The following is a 21985-nucleotide window of genomic DNA, read 5'->3' as shown; positions in this document are numbered from 1 at the left end:
TGCTGCAGAAGCTGGAAGGTCCTGGTGCTGTGCTGCTTGGAACAGGGAGTGCTCTGGAGAGCAAAATCCTGGGGGAGTTAGAGGCCTTCTCGGCATGGACTAGCTGAAAACCCTCCCTCTTCTTGATCTCAACCTGAATCTCTGCCCGGAGAAGCAAAGCCCCGACGGATGATTTTGCGGGTGGAGCTGCACCTCAGCCCAGAAGCTGAGCTAAATGGAAACAGCTTTGTTTTCCTAAGGCGGGAGTACCATCAGAATTCCTGTTTATTTAGCAGGGACTGGAAAGGGCCTGTACCCCTGCCCCTCACCATTGGGATGGACAGCCAGCTGCCTCTGACTCTGGGCAGCATGCAAAGAGGGTCCTGCTGCTGCCACTTGCGAAGGTCCCTCCTGCGGGAGTGCTGGGCATAAATCTGTAACCAGCATCTACGCAAGGGGAGCTGGGCTGCCCAGATGGGATGTGTGTGCTGGAGGAGAGCTTTCCTGGGAAGCAAGGCACCCTTCCTCTTTACTGAAAAGAAGGGATGACTGGGACCTGCAGAGCATTTTCCCAGCAACCCAGGCAAGGGAAAAGGACTTAGCTGTGGTACAAGGTGCTGAGACACTGTGCAGACAGCTTAATGCAGCTAAGCTCTTGAGGGCAGGGAGCTTCCTCTGAGAGGGCTCTGTTTAGGCAAGGCAGTTGCTGGGAGTTGCCTGGTGTTTTCAGGATGGAAAAGGAAGAAGGCTGAGTTGTGGCATGCCCACCCCACTGACTCCTGATCTCAGAGCCTCCTCTCCAGCACCCTGGAGGAAACGTCTCCTCCCTTCCTGACAAGAGGAAGCCCTTGAGGAGTTGTGGCAAGCGCTCCTGGCCTGGGGACACTGGGAACCTGATGCCAGCGTGGAGGGTCTGCCAAAATCTCTGTTCTCTCTCCTGGAAGTGAAGGATGAGAACATCAGGGAGCAAGCAGAAGGCAGGATCTTGGGTGTGCAGCAAAGGTTGATGCATGGAGAAAGTATATTTCTCCCCTTTTGAAAATTGGCTGAAACCAGCTCCCATTCTGGCGGCAGTCAAATGTCTAGCATAGTCTTTTGCAGAGGAGAGTGGAGCCCATGGGAGAGCGTTCAGCTGTCCACCCTGAGGGTGGCCACTGAAAACATGACATTGAAAACTCTGACTTGGCAAAATCAGCTTGATTAGCTTGTTTTTATTGAGGACTAGCAGATAAAATGAAAGTTCATTGCAAGATCACTTGCTTTTTAAAGATACTGCTCCAAACAGAGACAGATTTGTCTTAATTGTTAAAGCAGGTTCTGAAGCCTCCTGTCTTGCCAGCTGTGAACTTTCCATGTTTACAAGGAAATGGGGAGCTTACCTGGGTTGTTGCTGAATGTCCAGGACACTTTGTCCACAATATGTATAGTGCTAGGAGAAGGTCTGTACTAGCCATGCACCCGCTGATTACACCTCCTGCTCTTCTCTCACTTACAACTGTCACTCACTTTACATTTACGAGGATTACAATTTATTAATACCCAAATAGCAGAGAAAATAAAAGTTGCCCCTGGCTGAGAAACCCCTCTGTGTAAGGGCATTCCCATGGCATGGGCTATGGCAGGTTTCCTGCTTTCCTTGGGATTGGACCAGCCCAGGAGATCCATAACCTAGTTCAACTGATGTTGAATTCCTGGGGTAAAACACTGGTGCCGACCTGCCTTCCACCACTGCAGCATGTATATGCATATTTTCCCAGTGCAGATAAGCCCTAATTGCATCTTTCTAAGGTACTTTCCTTTGGCAATATAGTTTTCACAAGGTGGCCAAGCATTTACGTTCCTTGATCCAGAGCCAATTTTAGTAGATATCTGAGACCTTGTTAAAAAATTGAAATTAAAAAGCCAGTGCCAGTCCGTGTGAGAATATGTGAAAAGAGATTCCATTCAGGGCAATGCGATCTCCATAAGCTCCAGATCTCAGTCCCTCTCCTGCTTTGACATAGTTGAAAGCCTTTGGCAAGCTGGCTGGGAAGCCTAAAGGAAAAACTCAAGCTACCCAAGAGGAGTATAAATGTCATTTTTCTTATATAAAAATACTTCTATTTTTAAATTACTTGATATACCTTCTCTAGCCTGGCACCAGATACAGTTGCTCTACTTTCTAGTGTTTTAAAGCTGTCAGCACCATTCTGGTTTATGTGTTTTATGTATTTACTTTCTAGAAGGTTGCATATGCTTCAGAGCAGCAGGAGGATAGCTAGCTTTGCAGGCTCCTTTTAAATGCCAAATATGGTCTTTACATTAGGCCTGGTTCTTCTGCACCTCCTTGGGAGCCATTCCTATAGCTTAATTCAGCCTCTAGGCTTTGGGAGAAAATGTTCAAATGCACTTTTCCTTCTAACTGAAAGAAAAATGCTGCTACTGTCAGCTTAGTCTGAGACTACATGCAAGAGAGCAAGGTGTAGGGCAAATGCATTGTACATGTGGTAGGTGAGGTAGTACAGCAAATCCAGTTTATAGCCTATTTTATATACTGTACGTATATCATTTGGGACATTCATGACAATACCATTTATACAGCAGTTGTATATATAAAAAAAGACATTAGAAGAGCGCTAAGGCCTCATGATCAAATGCTGGAGAGTTTTTCCCTAATGCCTGAATTAGGATTGTCGTCCAGCTTGCTTTGAGCTCCCTTGTGCATATGGATTACGCTGCAGTTTCTCATACCTGTTGTCTGCTGCCTTATTTGGTTTAAGCTGGTACTTAAGCAAAATCAAAGCTGTTCTTTTTGGTTTTGAGTGTTTTCCATAAATCCCCGGGTGCTGGCAGGACACAAGGGATGAACTGAAGCTGGCTTGGTACAAGGAGCAGCTGAAACAGAGATGTAGAAGTCTCCATATAAAATATGCTCGTTCTCCTCTCCTTTCTTCAGAAGCACCCTGAGAATTGCTGCCCTGAATGCCTGGTGCTGGATGGGATTGGTACCCAGCTTTCTGCAGCAACCCATTTTTGTCTCACTTGCATGGAGGCTCTCTTCAGGGACATGCAGAACCTAAACATATAGGCAGGAACTAAGAAGAGATTCAGGCTGGAAAAATATTATCTATTACAGCTGAAGGAAGAAAATTCTCCATGGGAGGAAGAAATCTGGAAGAAGGAGAGGCTGAGATTTTGCAGACTAGGAGTGAACAGCAAATTAGGCAGCAAAGAGTAATGCAGTGTGGCCATGTATGAGAGACTGCTGCTTAGGACTTTGGAGGCAAAAGGCCCGAGTCACACGGACTTTTTTCCTGCGCACCCTGGGGTCCTGCACTGAGTCAAGGTGTTCTTTATTGCCAGAAAAGATCTTGACAAATTGGAAGGAATTCTGAGAACTACAAAAGGAGGGAGGGAGGGAGCTGAGGGGGATGGTTAACAGACCGACATCTGCAAAACAGCCAAACACTGGCCTTGGAGGATGGGGAGCATTACTTGGAGGCTGAGGCTATCTGGAGGGGGCATATGGGGCGTATTAGATTTCCTGTAGCCTTGGCAGGGTGGCCATGCTAATTTTTCAGCTACAAGGCTTTCTACAACAGGAAAGTGCCAAACTCTTCCAGGGATGTAATGACAGGTTGGTAACGACACTGGAGCTCTGCCTCCTCCATTGCTTCGGAGCTGCTCTGCTGAGGAGCTGGAGCCCAGGCTCTGCCAAGACAGGCACAGCCCTTCTGTCTGCTCCAGAGCCCTTCCCACCAGGGATGCCATAAAACCTGCTACTCCCTGCTGGTCCTTGGTGTGGATGCTGAAGGCCATGTGGGAAGGTTGTGAGAACAGATTCATGGTCACAGTACCTCTGGAAGCACTGGCTTTGCCACCAGGCATCATGCGTACGTGGCCAGAAACACTCCTGCTCCCCAGCCAGGCTCTAGCGTTCTGGCTACTGAGCACCTGGAGGGATAGAGCCAGTGCAGAACAGTACAAAATAAAATCACTGGGATGCTTGTTCCCCGATGCCTGGCAGGGCTGAGACTTCGAGAGTGGGCAGCAAAGTGTCACATCCCAATGCAGCTCTCGTGGCTGGAGTGCTGCAGGTGAGAGAGTCCTATGTGTTGCAAGGGATGGAGAGATGTGAGGAGACCTAACTACATTGAGCTAATAGACGCAAAGGCCAGGTGCCCTGTTGGGTGTTCAACCATTATTTTAGATTAAATATGTCTTAGATCCACAGTGTTCCAAGGGTGAGTGGGAGACTTCCCAGCACCTCCTGCTGTAGATAAAGAGCCTCTCCTTCTCGATGAAAGGACTATAAACATCTTTCCATGCTGTTGCTCTCACGCCTTCTGTGCGTGTGTGCGTGTGTGCAGCTGCAAGCTCTTCACCCAACTCACACGCCTGGGATGAGAGAGGCTTTGCCTGCCCTTTCCATGTCCTGTGTAAAGCTGGGGGCAGGCAGCTGGCTTCCCCCACTCCCCAGGGTGTGTGTGGGCATGAGGATGAATAGGCTAAAGTGTTTTTTCAGGGCTTTGAAGTTGGCAGGCTGGTGGAGGGGGTGAGTGTTGCTAGTCAACAAGATGGAAATGAAACTCAAGAGCGCTTGTTTTCTCCCTGCTGTATGGGGGAGACAAGTGACCTCCCCATGGCCAGCAGTGAGCTTTTCTCTGGAAAACGTCTCTGCAGCAGGTTTCATTAGATGGGGGCTGGGTCCTCAGCTCACAGCTGTTGTGCCTTGTGGAGACAGAGGGCCCTTTGGGCTGGAGATCTCAGTGTACTTGTAGGCACAAGGGCAGGTTAATATGTGTGCCTCTGCCCTAAATACAGGTCCTTCCCCTGTCAGGCAGAACCCTCCTGCTCACTGTACTGGGGACACAGGGAGGAGGAGAGAGGCAGTGGAGGCATTGTCGTGGCCAGTGGTGGTGGCGGTGTCTGAGCCCTCAGTGGTGTGGTCACATTGTACAGGGGTCAACACAGGTCTCCAGCTCTGCCAGCATCTTACACCTGGTTTTGTAATGGTACAGAAGCTGTGGCTGTGGGGTGATGTCTGCAGTAAGATGGTGGCACTGATGGAGACCTTCATGCGATGGCAGATGTTAGGGCACATCTAGATAGGTCTCTTCTCACCAAGGCATGAAAGCAGCTGTGTGACTGCATCTGGCAGCAGTGCTGTGCCTGTGTTCATGCTGCTGAACACTAGCCTCTCCATGCAGGCAGAGGAGCCAACTGGAGCAGCTTTCTCACTGCTTCAGCCCAAAGGAGTGTGTGGCTGAGCTGGGGAGAGGAGGGCTGCATGACTGCCTGTCTCACCTGCCACTTACTGCACATGCTACAGGCCAGCCTGGGTGGCTCTGCCAGAGGGGTGGTAGCTCACCTGGCCTCTCTCTCCCTCCAAATCTCTGTTTTAGTCTACGGAGTGTACAAGGTTTGGCCCGATGTGGCATTTGTAATTGAGTAGCCTGGCCTGGTTCCTCTGCTGGCTCCACTTGAGGCTTAGAGTGTTTCCAGGCTGCATTTTGATTTTTCTGGGAGGTGTTGGCCTGTACTTCAGCTCTGGAGACAGGCAGGTTGCAAACAGCTCTTTATCACACTTGGCATTTGGAAATCATGGTTCTGACCACTTTATGGGTCAGCACTAAGGCCTTATGGATCCATCCAGGAGCATGGTCTGTTGCTCCTGGTGACAGCCCAGTGGTGTACCCTTGCAGAGGGCATGTTTCTGCAGCCTCACTGGGCCAGGCAGGTGTTGTTCCCATGCTTGGAGAGCTGGACTGCTTCCAGGGAGTCAGTTGATCACTCCCTAATACATGAGAGCAAAGAAGACCACTCACAGAGTGGCAGGTGGCACTTGTGCCAATGGAAGGGCATTTAATGTCAGCAGAGAGCTGTGCAGAGATGTGTAAGCAGCCGCTGGCTAAGGAGCAAATTAGACCCCCAGAGACTGGTTAAAGAGAACCTGTTCACTGTCTATTTGCTTATAGATTTTCACTCTTGTGATGTCTGGCAACTACTGAACAGATAAAAATAGTATTCACAGTGCATCTCCTTTTCCCTTTTTGTTCTCATGTACTACACGGCGGGCTGGGAGCCAGCTTGGATGGCCCTACAGCACCGGCACTGCTTTGGAGGCCAGAGGAAGGAAGATGCCAGGGTGGTGGTGGTGGAGGGACTGAGCTTGGTGGCATGAGACAGACACCTGGTGCCTTTGCTGTCCCATGGACTTGCACATCTGTTGCTGTGGTTTGTAGTGAGAGATCCAGAGAAATCTTGGCCAGCCACCGGTGCGTATGTCAAGTGGAGTTACCACTGCAAGATGGCACAGGAGAGAGCCCAAAATGAGAGCCATGTAGGCTCTGTGACAGCCCCTTGCTAGGGATAGTGGTCGCATCTGGGTGCTAGAGTGATGTGACTCCTGGGCATGCACCAGCAACATTGAGCATGTGTGTGTGGGGAAGAGAGCCTGACCCTTGTTCCTGCCTGTGCAGCCCCACTTTGGCAGTGCTCTTTGTGCCCAAGGCAAAGGGCACCTCTGCCCACAGGAGCTTTTGAGGTCTTAGAGGGGAGGGAGGATTTGGATGACTCCCTTCCTGCTTGCCACGTGACCTGACTGTGTGTAAGTTCTGCCTGTGGCACTACAAGATGGCAGTTGAACACATGAGGGGAAAGCTTGGCAGCTGAGATCTGTTGTGGTAAGCAATAGGATTGCCTCACTTGATGTCTCCATGAATGTCCAGTTGCCTGTGTCTGGTGTGGCATCTGGCATGACATCTGGCTGCAGGTGACAGTGAATCAGGCACAAAGGCACCTGGATGTTGATTCCTGTGGCCTTCATGGTACACAGGTCCTGCTTGGCTGAGACAGGAAGGTCTCCTGCCTGGGTGAGGCTGGCGGCTGCTTCTCCTGGCGATGACAATTTCCCTTGCCTTCCACCAAACCCTGGGGAGCAGGGGACTTCAGGCTTTGGTGTCTTCCTCACTTGCACAGGGGGTACCAGGGCTGAAAGCAGCTGCAGGAGGGACAGTGGGAAGCCTGAAGTGGGCAGGTTTCAGAGCTATCTCTGCTGCTTGTGGGGATAATAAACTGAGCTGGGATTTATGGGCATAATGTGGGTGGGCTTGAAGTCAGGTACCTTGTATGGTGTGGTTTCCCGCCTCGTCCCCAAGTCCTAACAGAGCTGTCTTCCTTGTCAGCATGTTTGTGAGCTAATTGATAATAAAATTGAGTGCTCTCTAAGCAATGCTGCCCCTGTGCTCCGGGGCCTGGAGCCTGAGCCATGAATCCCGTCTGCCTGCTAAGGAACCTGTTCTGAGTCCAAGAAAGGGGAAGTTTCTGGTCTGTGGTCAATTTGCTGCTTTCCAAGGCTGGCTGCTTCTCTCTCCCCCTGTAGACACAGACGCTGGTGTTGAGGCTGCCCATTCTTCTGTGATGCTTCAGTGGAAAATCAGTAACTGCTGAGCATTACAAAGGGGGAAGTGAATCACTGATTTTGGTCCCCATGGCCCCAAGCAGGGAGGGCATCTAGCCAAAGGGACAGGCGGACGGACAAGACAGACACCGACTATATTGTTTGGCATTTAAAAACCAGGGGAGAACCCGCCTGTTGTCCTGGCAGGTTATGAGGGGCTGAGCATGACTCAGCCCCCATCCTGGCTGAGCCTTCTCGCCTTGGAGCTGCGCAAGCAGGCTGCAGGCTGGAGGAGCTGGGCTGGACTTACCAGTGCTGCAGCGGCTCCCCTCCATAGGACCCTGCTCCCAGCCCCGCAGGCAGCAGTCACGCCCCAGGCAGCAGGCTGGTTGTAGCTGGAGGGATGGATCTTATTGAGCTTGGACCCTGGGATGGGGATTCCTGAACTCTGGGAAGATGGTTGGTTCTCTGTGGGTCCCTTATGTTCAGTTTTGTTTTGGCCAGTGTCTTCCCACTCTGTTGTTACCCTTCTGCGAAATGCTTCTTAGGTCTCTGCAGTCTCTGTCATCTCTCCCTAATGCTCAGTAGGGTGCAGATTTGTTTCCAGCTGGAAGACTGACTTTCCAGTCCTCATCTGGCCAGCCCTTGCCTTTTCTGGGGTTAGCACCCCTCCCTGCTGACCACACTGTCTAGGATTCACTTTCTCCACAGTGCCTCAGGCTATCCACCCTGCTATGGTCAGTCAGGCTTTGGCTGGGGACAGGGCGAGGCAGGCTGGATGAAAAACTAGTAATACTCCTGTGGCACTTGGCTCTGCATTTCCTTTATGCAAATGCAGAAAACACCATTTCCCACCTCACTAGTGATCTGGCCAAAGTCAACTGTTGGATGAAGAGCGGCTAATAGAAGCTAAATCCAGGAAAGGCTGAGGTGTTGCTGTTGGGGAGAGGGAAGTGCTTTGAAGAGTGCCACCTTTGCCTCCAGCCCCAAGGAGGTTGCCTGGCCTTAGGTCGCTAAGAGAAGCCGCAGCTGTATAGCCACCATGATCATCAAAAGTGACCAGAGATTTGAAAAATGCTTTCTATATACAGTGGGTTAGAAAAACAGTGTTGTTTTCTGGACCTCATGATCTCGGTGATTTAGACTGGTTATTGTGATCCTGTGTACCTAGTCTTGAAATTGCAGGCTTTAAAAACAATGTGGTTGATTCAGAAAGCAGTGGTCCTCATGTTCATCTGTGTGATTGTCAGGAGCCTGTCAGCTCAGTCTTCTGCTCACTGTCCTCAGCAGGGTGAGAGATACCACTCACCTCCTCCAGGCAGGGAACAGGCACCTTGCAGGTTCATCTGGGACTGGGCAGGAGAGCCATCGTATCCAGGGAAGACAATATTTTTTTTGTACCTTCTCTAGCCTTCTGTCTCTAAAATAAATGTAGAGCAGGGTGTAACAGGTAGCAAAACCAATTTAAAACAAAGCGTTTATACACAGACAAAGGTGCAGCGGTAGCTGTGCAGTTCCCTTGCTGGATGTCACACAGGTGTCATTTGGATCCTACAGGGATGTGTAACACTAGAATGTAAGGGACCAGGTCTCCCTTGGTTCTCCTGATTTCTGGCATGTGTCCTCAGGGACATATGGGAAGTCCAGGTCCTTGACCTGCACCTCAGAAGGGGGCAGCTACAAGTACTTTTTGGGTAGTTTTGAACCGTTGTAAATGTGGGCCACTCTGCCTGACTCCCTCCCATCCTGACTCTCTTTTAATTTTGATTAACACCTAATACTTATAGGAGTGAAACTTCCCATGTGCTGGTGACTGAGGTGTCTTAGCCAGTAACCTTTCAGCCATCATCCTGGTAGAGGTCAGCAGGAACACACACATCTATGCTCCTGGAAGGAGAACACTGCTCCCTCTACCTTCCCTGCTTGACCCGTGTTTTCCCTTGGACCACTGCTGCTGTTAGCCAGGCACCACAGAGGTGAGTGCCCCAAGACATCCCAGAAGGAGAGGTGTCCTCGGAGTCTGCACATTGTTTCTGCCCCACAGGCTGTGCCTGACACGGGGAAAGCTGTCAGCAGCTCTGACGGATGAAGAGCAGGGAAACCAGCCGCTTGGCAGGCGGTCGCCTATAAAGGAAGAGACCACTGCCTCTTTGCAGAGATCTGTGCTGGCCCTGTGCCTGGCTGGAAGAGTGGAAGTGAGTAATACCGCATGGAGGGAGGCTGTAAGACTGAATGAATGTGAAGCCCCAGGACTTTAAATGTCCCAGAATGTAGTCCTTGAGGTCTCAACCTCCTCTGGCTCTTCAATGTCTCTTCCCTGAGCAGCTGAACCATGGAAAGTGGTAGCACAAGCTGTCCACTGTGCTGATCTGAAGATGCCCCATCTGTTTTCCATCCTCACTCTTACCCTTAGGACAGCCACACCAGGGAGAGAACTTATGGCAGTTGAGATCCCTGGGAGGTAGACAAGCTCCAGCCATATGTATTAAGATCCACTGGATGGTTAAGGTCTGCTAATACCTTCTGGCCAGGTCTGTATTGATGTGGTGAGCTCAGGTTCATTCTCTGAGGCCCTTCAGGCAAACCAGTCCCTGTGTTCCCAGAGTAGACTGACTCTGAAGCTTTGGAGGGGAGATACTGTGTTTTGTATTCCTTGACCATGAGCCTGCCACTTGGCATGGCTTGGGGATGGATTGGGACTGACAAACTGCGGTGGAAAGACACCCTTTGCCATTGATTTCTGTGGCCTGGGGTAGGATGGAGTTACTCAACTCAGTCTACAAATCCCAGAGCTCATCTGCCTAGAATAGAACCAAATAAACAAATTAATTCAAAGCAAATCTGCCTCACCCACTGCAACACACACTGGAATGCTTTGCCAACAGGATCCCAGTAGGCTGGCTTTTCCTCAAGTGTTGCAAGACATGGAGTAATTTTCCTCCTCTGTTTTTCCTTTGTGAAGTTGGCACTGCCCCTTGCAGTAAGTGCATATAATATAATCCATTTTTCTTTGTAACTGAAATGCTAATGATTACTTTATCTAAAGCCCTTCATAGGTTGGTTTTGGTTGTTGTTATTGTTGTTGTTTTGGCGGTTTTTTTTACAATATCTGATGATCTTGGGAACGACAGGAGTTGTCCATAAAGCCAAGGGGTGGAATTACTTCAGGCAGGCAATGGGTAGTGTCCAGCCAAGCCCTGCTACTTGCATGTAGCATGTTACCATCCTCAAAAATAGAGATGATGTGAATATTTTCAAGCACAATAGCTGATATTTGCCTGTCTTTTGCCACCAGTCACCTTCACCCAGTGACCCTCAAAAACTCAGGACTGAAGTTGCCTGCAGGTAACCAGCACTAGGACAATGAGCATTGCTGGGCTGGGGAACTCTCGCCTCTTTTCCTTGGGGTGCTTCCATCTATGCAGTAAAAGAGCTTGGAATCCCTGCCATGTTCACCCATAGGACTATGCTTGGGGTCTCCCACCAGAGATCAAAGAACAAATGTGCCTGAGCTTCTCGGGCTTGGTAGCTCTCACCTAGCCTCCCTAGAGCTCCATACAGCTTTTCATTTGTCACTAACAAAACCAGCATCAACATACCAGCTAACAAAACAGTAGGTAACAGGCACTAGAAGCTCCTTCGCTAGCAGCAGGGCTGGATTAGTAGCTCAGAAATGTGTGGGCAGGTCGTACCTGGCCCCCATGGCCATCAGGGGCAGGTGCCACTCTGCAGAATCTTGGGAGAGCTTCTGAAAGAAGCTGGTAGGGACTGAGGTAGGACTTTATTTAAGTTCACTTCTCTGCAATCATTCTGGTTAGCCTCTGATTATTGAAAGACAAACACTGTTTGCTGTCCTCATCTCAGTTTAGTTCTCGATGTATGAACCTTCAGCCTGCCAAGTTGGGTGTCTGCCCAGTAGCACGGGTTACCCATGCTGCTTCTTCTCAGGACTCCTGTTCATGCCTCGTCCCATCAGCTCAGCCACTAATTTTCAAGGTTTTCCTGTGTTAGAAACAATTAGGTAATGAGTATCCAGACCGGGGACTTCTGTCTTGCGGATAAAACTGTTCATTCTTGGATTCCTACAGCTCAAGTCCAGAAGTGATCAACAGTTCAATAGATAATCTAAAATCACCACAGATTATGCATCTTTATTTCATTACATTTGCACTGTTCCAGTGATATCTCATCTCCCAGCAGCACACTTTCCTCTCCTGAAGCGATGGTATCAGGAGTTGGGGAATCCACTACTGGGGTGTTTTTGGAAAACAGCTACACTGCTGCGTGTGGGCGTGGTTTCTAGTAGGGAATCATTTGGCTTTGTTTTGCAGATGTTTTTTCATGGTTTGCTTTTCTTGGTTAGATTACAAGGCTCTTTACACCTGGTGTTCACCTATGGAGAAGTCTGTGCCCTGTAATCAGACCACCTCTTCATCTTCTTTTTGCTAAATTGAAGAGATTAAATACTTTAGGTTTCTTACAGAGAGGCATTTTCACCAGCCCTCAAATTACTTTTGTCATGTTTTCTCTTGTATCCTCTCCAGTTTTTCAACATCCCTTAGAAGATGTGACATATTTCACATCAGAACTAGATGTGATATTTTAGCATACATACTCCCTGCTGTGATGAGGATGTGTAGGGAGTAAAAAATACCTCCCTGTTCCTGCAGTGTTTCACTGCCCTGATGTCAGGGCATTGAACTGACAGTTCATATTTAATTGCTTGTCATTAGCCCTGAAATCTTTTCGGAATTGCTAGTTTCCAGGATCGTCTCCTTCTATCTGCAGCTGCTGCCTGCATTCCTTCTTCCTAGAAGGGTAATTCTACATTTGGCTCTATTAAAATCCCATATTGCTTGGATGGATTTGCCCTCCACAGTGATCCAAACTGCTCTGTATGATTGCTCTGTTCTCATCACGATACACCACATTGCAAATTTTTGTGTCAGCAGCACATATTATCAATGTTGATCGTATGTTTATTTCGAAATAAAAGTATTTGTTTCCAGATGAAATCCTTGAATCGTGCCAGGCCTCGTACTGATCACCCTGGAACCCATCTAATTCCCTCCCCTGTGACAACTGCTTCTTGCGTTCTGTCACACAGCCAGTTTGTTATTCATTTCACATGTGCCTGATTGACACTGTACTGCCCTGTTTATTTTTTTATCAGAATAGCATAGGCTCTCAGCCTGTCGGTGTGCATGTATGTAATTCTAACGAATGAAGAAAATGGACTCCTTTGATAAGAGCGGTTCTCCATAGACCCCATTGATTTGACCTCACTTCTATATTCCTTTCCCGTAGTTCCTCGTTAATTGACCTGTTTGTCATCTTTTCCACTCTGTTGTTCGGGGCTGATTTTGGGCTTGCTAGCTGACAGTTACCTGTATATCACGCTTGACCTGTTTGAATACCAGCACAGCATTAGATCCCTTTCTGTCTTCCCAAATCTTACCATTATTCCAAGCTATCCAAGCCAGGAATGTCAGTGAGCCAGAGCTGCTGTCAGCCAACTCTCATTGGGTCACCCAGTCCTGTTGGGTTTAGAAACACCTCTCCTGTGCTGACTGTGACAGGGAAAATGGTGACAACCATAAAGTGGGATGGACCTCTCTGGGTACTTTAGTGGGACAGAGCTAGTTTGCCCCAGCCATTCAGTCAGAGATGGAGGTGTTGTACCCATTATACAACAGATCTGCTGGTACTTACATTCAGTTGCAGAGAATCCAAGGCATAGACTGTCAAAGAAACTCAAGGGGCATATGGGCGGACAACCTATTTTGGCCCCTGGTGTACTAAAGCCTTTTTCATTGCAGGTGGTGCAGGTGAGAGTGGGGGAGGTATCTGCTGGTAAGGACAGAGCACCCTCTTGGAGGCTCAGTGTTGCCAGTCAGTAAAAAGGAATGGGAGCAAGCGCAGTAGAGCAAGATATGCTATTCTGCCGGTTTAATACAAAGAGCTCTGCCTAGTGGTCTACATGGCTTTATCATAGAGTGTAGGAAGTGTGACCTTGTGAGTTGGATGGCTGCTCCATGCTTAGTCCCTAGAAAACACCAAAATCCGTAAATGCAATTACTGCAGAAAGTTGTAACTGTGCTTACAGGAGTGAGTTCTTGGTCATTTTCTCTTGCTTGTGACTCTCATGGGCCAAGTTTTGTTTATTTGCTTGGCCTGGCTTCTCTTCTGAATGTCTCACTGGTTTTTCAGTGCTCATTTGGGACTGGGAAGGCAGGTCCTGAGAAAGCCCCCACCGTAAGAACACACTGATTTGGAGCTGCTTGTGTTTTCTGGGGGAGGGATGTGATGGGGCAAGGAGCAGCCCTTGGGTGCGACGGACAGACAAAGGTGCTGCAAGGCAGCTGGGGCATCCCTGTGATGGGGCAGCCTGATGTGATGGTACAGGGAGGGTATCTTGGTAAGCACTATGCCCTGCCAGGCTCAGGGCATGTGGCATAGAGTGAAATTATGCCATCGTGATGACTGAAAGCAGGTGAGGAGTGGGACCTTGCTCAGGTAGGCAGAGCTCTGTGTCCAGGTGGTGGCTCAGGCAGCTTGGCAGTGAGGGTTGCTGTAGGGCATCCTGGTGCACAGGCACTGTGGGTCAGCACAGTTACTCATGAGGAATATTCGTTCATTTTTTCTCTTCCACAGGACTCAGAGCAGAATTGCCTCTCCTGTCTACCCCCAGCACACAGGGCCATCACGGACTGTCCGGCGCTACCCAGCCAGCAATGGCCAACTCACCTCTAATGCACTCCCCAACGGGAATGGACATGAGCAGAGCAGCTCTGGGCCACACGCAGTTTCCCAGGAGCACACCTTGTCTGCAAGGGGTAAGGCCTCCTGGGTGGTCACTCTTTTGAGGCTTCTTGTTGGGGTGTCCTGGGGAAGGGCAATGGCATGACTGGGGATAACCAAGAAACCCTGGACTCCCAGAACTGTACTGCTGGGTGGGATGGAAAGGGAAGGTCAGGATGGGCATTGCTGGGCTTGGTGAAGAAAGGTACCCTACCAAAGGAAGACACATCAGGGGAGCAAAATGCGGATGGCAGGGGATAAAAGCCAAGGGGATGTGAAAGATGCATCCCAGAGTTATTGAACATCACTCCAGCATTGCTGCCTTGAAGGTGGATTGCCTCTGTGAGTAGGAACATTGTCTCCCAACTTCCTCCTCAGTTTGAGCAGCCCTCGAGGTCAGGTTGTGCAACCAGTGTCTAGTTCTTCCCTTTGGCTGCCCCCTTGGTGCCTTCTGACCTGAGCAAGGATCAGGCCAGGCTACTGGGATGTGCAGTTGCTGAGGCAGAGCCTCAGCAACTCCCTGGCTAGGACAGATGCAAGTTGTCTTCTGCAGCTTGGTTCCCCCTGAAGCTGTGCTTCCCCAGGGAGGCACCATGTGGCATCTCAGCCTTTATGAGTAGGGCTGTGAGCCTGATTGAACCTGATATCTGAAAGTAGAAATTGAAATGGGGAGAGTCAGGGGTGAGCACACCAAGGGGGCACCTGCAGAAACAGTTGGCCGCTGGGCAGGATGGAGGGCTACTGTTGAACCAGCTGGTTCATGGTTAGACAGTAGTTCTGCCTGTTGACCATTTTCTGCAAGCCCCCAAGATCTCTGAGTGCTATTTGCCCCTGCATCTAATGTGAGGATAGTGAGGGACCAGGAGGCGACAGCAGGATGTCAGGGGACGCTTACAGGGAGACATTGGTTTTCTAAAGCCCTGATGCTCTCTTTGATGGATACCAGTGTGGCTGTTCATGTGGGAAGCTCTCCAGTGGTTAAGGGCAGCCAGTCTCCTGGCTACTGACATGGCTTGAGAAGGAATATTGTTTAAAGCAGAAAAGCACTCTTTATACTGGACTTAGTGCATGTGCATCCCTTATGGAGGAGTTATGCCACTACAGCTGGGCAGGCAGAGCATGCTGCTGGCCAATTTTCATGTGTTGACAAACCCTTATTGATGCTGGAGTGGAGGACAGGCTGGAGTGAGTGAGGAGCAATGAGAAACACTGCACTGGGGAGATACACAGACCTCTCCTTGCTCTGGGAATGCTTTGGAGCTTGAGCTGCAAATTACCAGTCCTCTGGCCTGGAGAAGCTGTTTCCATTTAGCACTGTCCTTTACTTTCGTAGGGGCCAACCTGACAGAGAAGATTAGGAAGATAAAAATCGTCTTCACACCCACCATCTGCAAACAGACATGCCGGAGCGGGCGCTGCTACAACAGCTGTGAGAAAGGAGACACCACCACTCTCTATAGCCAAGGGGGGCACGATCACGATCCCAAGTCCGGCTTCCGCATCTGTGAGCACCCTGAGGCCCCCAGCCCATCTTGTTGCCTGTTCCCTCACCTTCTGCCTTTCCTGCCTCTACAGGCTGAGAGCTTGGGCTGCTATAGGGATGGGAGGAGATGGCCTCTCCCAGTGCCTTGGAAGATGCCTCCTGGGGTCTTTGGGGCATACTCCATCTCTGCCTCTGGGGAAGGAAGACAGACCTTGCCTCATTGCTCTCTTTCCTGGGCAAGCAACTTCTGTTTCCATCCCACCCCAGGTAGTAGGGATGCGTGTGTTTGAGTCAGGCCTGCAGCCAAGCCTAGCCACCCCCTCCTTCTCAGAGCCAGCTCACTGCTTTCATTGGCATCCAGTCTTGGGGCTGACTTTCATCACCTAATTTCCTCCTGTTCTCTCCTTTCACTCACGTGGCAGCCAGGAGAGCTGGCTGCAGGTTGCAAGCTGTTCCTATAAACAGGGCTGCTGAAACCTCTGCTCGCCTTTCAGAGATGCTGGGATTGCTTGTCAGGTCACTGAGATATCCAGCTGTGGGTTGGGCACATCCTCTTGGAGCCAGTTGGTGGGAGCAGCCCACAGAACCTGGGGGGACTCATCCTCGGAAAGCCTCTGTAACTCTCAAGTTCTTCTAACTCTGAGAGAGTGCAAAGTCTGGCGGTTGTGGACACCAACTGATACAGGGTTCATGGGAATTTCTGCCTAGATCCCAGTCCAAAGATGTGTCTCCTCCCCTCAGAACTTGTTGCTGGGATTGAGCAAAAGAACTCATAGCAGGGTGGGAGCTCATCCCCTGGGATTAAGCCATCCTGGGGTGTGCAGCAGCAGCGTCTCATCTCATGCTGAAATGAGTCAGGATGATATGTCAGGAAATCCCGTGCCTTCCCTGAGTGTTGCTCACACTGAGAGACACTCTGGGTTGCTCCAAGCATCTGATGAGGCCAGAAAAGACATGACTTTGGTTTCTTCTGTGGATGCTTTTTCTGAGCCTGTGCAGGCGAATTGCTCCTGATTCTTTTGTCCCACTCCAAGCTTCTCCCACTTGAGCTGCTGGCAGGGCCAAGGCTGGCGGAGAGTCAGGCTCTGAGGACGTGGCTTTCTGCCCGTTCTCTCCTGCCTCTCCCATCCCCACTAAGCTCCCTTCTGGGCTGGGAGTAAAAACCCTGCCAAGTGGGGAGGGGGCGATGCAGAAGAGAAGGAATTGTGCTGACTCGGCTGCAAGCGGCTGCTGTAGCTCCTGCCCCACTCCAAGGGATCCTGCTGTGCTAGCAACACCATCTTGGCCCTGGGGGGTTGCCCCACAGGGCATGGGTGCCTCAGGGGCGCTATGGCCCCAGAGCCCAAGGGAGGGCTCCTCATCTTCAATGCATGACTCCAACATGGAGCAGAGCTCAGGGAGGACCCTGGCTTCTCCACCTGCTGCCTGCTGGATGGTGGTGCACAGCAGGGACCACGGATGCCTCCAGGCTGCAAGTGCTGACCCCAGCCCTGTGCTGGGCCTGCTCCTTGGGCACCACAGGGCTAGTGCTGGCCCACATCCAGCTGTCTGGCCTCCCCCAGTCACCCCTTGGCTAGAGGCTGTGGCTCATTTTCTCTGCTAACCAGACCTCTCTTTGCCTTGCAGACTTCTGCCAGATTCCCTGCCTGAACGGAGGGCGCTGCGTGGGCCGGGATGAGTGCTGGTGCCCCTCCAACTCCACAGGGAAGTTTTGCCACCTGCCAGCTCCCTCTCTGGAAAAGAAGCTAGGAGGCAGAGCCCCAAAGACCCTGGCCAGCAGCTCCATGAAGCATTCTACCTATACCCTGCCCTTGTCCAACCAGCTGGGTGAGCGTGGCCAGGGACTCCAGACCCCACATTTCCCTCATAATTCTGAGCCCTCCTACTTGGATTCTCCTGAGAACTTCATTAACAGGCCTGAGGAGGCCACTACATCCTTAAGCTTGCCTTTTCAGGCCAGGGTGTTAGAAAAGTGGTTCCCTTAGTTTCTGAAGGACTCAGGTTGCCAGGGAAAGATTTTGGTAGGTTTGTCCTGGTTTTAGGCCAAAGAAGTATTTTCTCTTGGTTGCAGTCTTCCTCTAGATTTCCTGGTGGGGTCAGTCTACCTCTCCTCCCTTGTGCATTTGTTGATGACAAGATGCTCTTTGGGTGTCAAATTGTTGCCAGATTATCACAACTGTTCTATAAACTCACCTTCCAGCTTCCTTAAACCCTTCCCTGGTGAACGTCCACATCAACCACCCTCCAGAAGCCACTGTGCAGATTCACCAGGTGGCCAGGGTGCAGGGTGACACAGAGATGTCGGAGGAGAACAGTGTGGAGGCAGTCCTGGTGCCTCAGCTGGCTGCCGTGCCCTGGTACACCTACACCCACGGGAACGGCAACAGCATTGCCACAGAGAGAGGCCAGCAGCAGCAGCAGAGAGCCCCAGGGCTGCTGGGGAGGTGCTTTCGGGAGGCTCTCCATGGACAGGTAAGATGTCACCCATCAAGAGTTGGAGCATGTGTATGGAGATAAGTTTCTTGTTCTGGGGTACGGGTGTGTTGGCTTATGGGACAGCAAGGGTAGCCTTTCACTGTGTGAAGCTCTTCAGGATCAGTGTGGGCATCACCCAGGTGCCATGGGCTTGGGCAACAATGTGTTAGTATTTGGGAAGAAAATCCCTTCTTTTGGCCCAACCCAGAGACCTCACTGCCTTGCCCTGACCAGGCTGTGCCCTAGGGCAGCACAGCCCAGACTTGATGGCTTTCACACACAGTCTCGTTTAAAAAGCATGCCCTATTTATAGCAACATTTACAGCCACGCTCTGCGATTATTGTAGGAAACATATAAAACATAGGAAAATTCCTTTCCCTCTCAGACGATAAATGAAAGTCTGATTTCCATGGAACGATGCCTTCCTGGGCAGCTTGGTCAGGGCTTGGGAAGCAAACGCACGTGAGGGGCTTTCTCACCCCTGTCCCACAGTCATCGTAATTTCTTATTTTGTCTTTCCCCATATGTTTTTCTTGCGTCACTGGAAAAGCATCGGAGGTTTTTGGCACCCACAGGAACACCTGTGATCTCCCCTGGAGCAACTCATGCTCAGTGAGACCCCCTGGCTGGGCAGCCTGGGACTTGGCCCCCTCCCCACTGCTCCCCAGCCCTTTCTGGGGGACTGCTCCCTGTTCCCCTGCCGTCCTTCAGTCATTCCCATCAGAGCTGTCCCTAGCAGGATGCATTCTCAGCCATTCCCTTGTGCAAAAATAAATGAGATCAGACCCTGGGCCTGAAAAAGACCCACTCCTCTGTGGGGAGATGGCGGCTGTCTGAGCTTAGGAGCAAATACCAATGCATGGAGATGCTCGTGGATGCCCAGAGAGGCTACGAGAGATGCTCGGGGGGGACAAGGGGGCAGCGGGGAGTACCCTTGCCATGCTCGCACCTCACCCATCTTGGGTGATGCCATGCCCAGGGGAGGGTGAGGAGCCCAGCGGGGACCGCTTGCCTCTCCCTGCTCAGCCGCAGCCGAGCCGATCGGTATGTGAATGCTGGGCAGGCGGCCATGCATGCCTGGATGGGGGCCAGCTCTGGCCTGTGGGCCACGGCAGCTCTGCTCTAATGGGGAAGCCTGTAATCCAGAGGGCCTTGCCGGGGGGGGTGAGTGGGGCAGGAAAGAGAGACTCATTAAGCAGAGGAAAGTGCCTGACCGCAAGCTCCCCACCAGGCTGGAGTGGTGCACCCATTTCACTGGCTAATCAGCCAGGCACAGGGCTGATCTGAGGGCTTTGCCTGGTGATATCATCTCTGGTTCATCTCCTGTTCCGTTTGATGTCCCCTTCCCCTCTGAGGGGTGCAGTCAAGGGAGTCTTGTGTTTTTCTGTCTGCACAACTGTTTACTGTCTTAAACCACATCCCAGGTCCCGCTGTGTCCTGGTGGGGAGCTGTGCCGGGAGGGCTGTGCCAGCCTCTAAGCCCAAACCGTTGTCCCCTGTGCCAGCTCTGCTGCTGCTGCACCAGCCAGCCGCAGTGGACAGACGCACATCTCCTCCCCATCACGCAGAAGCTTGATCCTCTGATCTTCTCTCCACAGTGCACCAACCCCCTGCCAGGGCTGACCAAGCTGGAGGACTGCTGTGGCAGCGTGGGGCTCTTCTGGGGTGTGGACCAGTGCCTGGCCTGCCCCCCTCGGCCAGGTGAGTGCTGCCGCTACTGGGGACAGCACAAGGTACAAATGTACAGCACGCACCCTCAGCAAGCAAAAATAGTTGGGCTGCCTTGCATGGCCGAGGAGGCATGGAGCAGAGCCATGGGTCCCCTGCTGTGTGGCTGTCCTTTGCCCAAGGCCCTTAGGGACAGGCAGTGTGTCCAGGGTGGCATGCGGGGCCATGTCCGCTCAGCTGCTGCCCTGAGGAGTGCTCTGGTTTGAGTGCTGGTCCCAGGTTTTCTCCCCAAACTGTCCCTGTGAAACCCCGGTGCAGCTGGTGGCTCCCGCCATGCCAGCCCCGCTCAGAGGGAGAAACAGGAAAAGAGCAGCCGTGATTTTAGGAGGTGCAGTCCTAGATCGGTGGAGGAGGCTGCAGACTCGGCCCTATAGAGTTACGGGCTTGCTCTGGGCCTGACATGGGCTTGGCAGGGGCTCTGGAAATAACACTACATCAAACAATTGGCAGGAGCACACCGGGGTCTGTTCCAGGGGCATGGGCGTCTAGCCCTGTTTCTGCTGCGCTCAGGAGCTGGATAGGCTGATCCAGTGGGAGATGGGGATTACTCGGCCACTTCACTCAGGGTGCCCCATGGTGGGCACGGACCCTTGTGCCGCAGCCCCTCTCCCATGTTGTGGTGGAGAGGCTGTGCTGAAGGACTCTTGGCTGGAGGGAGGCAGACCTGCAAGCAGCCAGTGCTGACCAGGTCCACTGCAGGGCAAGGAGCACATGTCCAATGCAACATGAGCAGGGAGCTGCTCACCTCTCCTCTGCCTGCCTGCCCCTTTCATCACTGCCTGGCTGCTTGTTCACATGCCTTCACTGGATTGAAGGGCTAAACTAAACAGACCCCATGGTCCAGGAAACCTTGACCCCTGAGGACAGCGGAGGTGTCCAAGGCAACAGGCTTTGTGCAAGCAAGTGTGGTGTTGGTGCCTTCTAGCTCTGCCCAGAGGCTGTCTCATTTGCTTGCATGCACAATCCCAAGAGCTGTTTGCATCTCGTTGTCCTCCCTCAATTTGGTTCCTCCACAGCCAGGGGTAGGGCTGACTGGAGCCAAATTCCTTGCAATCACAGACGAGGTTGTCAGCATCCTGGAACCCAGCACAGATCTGGGGAGCTCTGATTGCTGTCATCTTCCCACTCTGCGTGGTTCTGCTGTGGCCCCACGCCATGCTACTGCTTGCCTGCCCTTGTATGCACGCCAGCCCCAAATGAGCCTTGGGCACAGGTGGTATGAGGGTGAACACTGGGTCACCAGGTTCAGCACAAACATGGAAATGCCACACATGGGCCTCAGCCCCCTCCTCTTTGTCCCTAACCTTTGCATTCCTAGTCATGGCTTTCTTCTCTCCATCTCACAGCAGTCTCCCTGTTACTCACCCTGTCTCTCTGTGATCCCCCCATCAGGAAGCAGGGGGGCTGCTTAATACTTCAGTTAGGCTGCAGATGGCTGCAAAATCTCTGCACCTCCTTTCTCTTTCTCTGTGCCAGGATGCTAGGTTGTCACTCAGTGGCCAGAGCTGTAGCAGTGATTGCTCTGCTGGACATAGGTCTTCAGACTCCAAAACCGTGTCTCTAATCACAGGCTTCCAAGACATGAAAACAGCCATGAAATACCCCCATGTGCTCCTTGCAGTCAGCCAGCCAGTAGAGGAAATGTGCTTAAGAAATGCCTCCTAGCTGCCAGCAGGTCCCACTTCCACAATTCAGCACATGCCCTGTGTCCCAGCAGCAGCTCAAGGAAGGTTGCCCTGCAGGTCTTCGTTGAGCGGGCAGATGCTTGTCTGGGGTTTTTTTTCAGGTTAATGAAAAATGTATCCCTCTGGGTCTTCTGTCTTTCTGTGCCACAGGAAAATCCCATTCTCAGTCCCTTTGGCTTTGGGTGATAAGTTCCCCCTTGGAGACCAAATGGCTCTTGTTGATTTTGGCAGGAATTCAGGCTAGTTGAAGGGGCCATTTCCATCCTCTTTAATCGTGCCCAGTAACCAGCCCCACATGCAGGAGACCACACAGTGCAAGTGAAGGGAGCTGTAAGGCAGAGACTCAATGGAGGCAGCTTAAGAGAGCCTGGCTGTTGTGAAGTGAGAAGTCCAGGCGGCTGGCATGCTTTTCTCTGGCGTGCTGTCTTCACAGACAAGGGATCTCACCCCAGA

At 51.5% G+C, this 21985-nt stretch overlaps 1 protein-coding gene across 5 annotated transcripts in view; it reads left to right on the top strand.

Moving 5' to 3' along the window:
• Positions 1-21985, top strand: part of LTBP2 (latent transforming growth factor beta binding protein 2) — a 75028-nt gene that overhangs the window by 22926 nt on the left and 30117 nt on the right. For 4 of the 5 annotated variants that reach the window (XM_075103491.1, XM_075103493.1, XM_075103490.1 and 1 more), the window contains exons 4-8: positions 14015-14196; positions 15495-15665; positions 17271-17471; positions 17845-18116; positions 19718-19820. In XM_075103491.1, the coding sequence (XP_074959592.1) occupies positions 14015-14196; positions 15495-15665; positions 17271-17471; positions 17845-18116; positions 19718-19820 (929 nt within the window). The remainder of the gene's footprint in view (positions 1-14014; positions 14197-15494; positions 15666-17270; positions 17472-17844; positions 18117-19717; positions 19821-21985) is intronic. The other variant, XM_075103492.1, reaches the window with a different exon arrangement.

The sequence above is a fragment of the Phalacrocorax aristotelis genome, chromosome 9 (assembly GCF_949628215.1).
Source record: "Phalacrocorax aristotelis chromosome 9, bGulAri2.1, whole genome shotgun sequence".
Lineage (NCBI taxonomy): Eukaryota > Metazoa > Chordata > Aves > Suliformes > Phalacrocoracidae > Phalacrocorax > Phalacrocorax aristotelis.
This window is presented reverse-complemented; position numbering and strand designations above follow the sequence as displayed.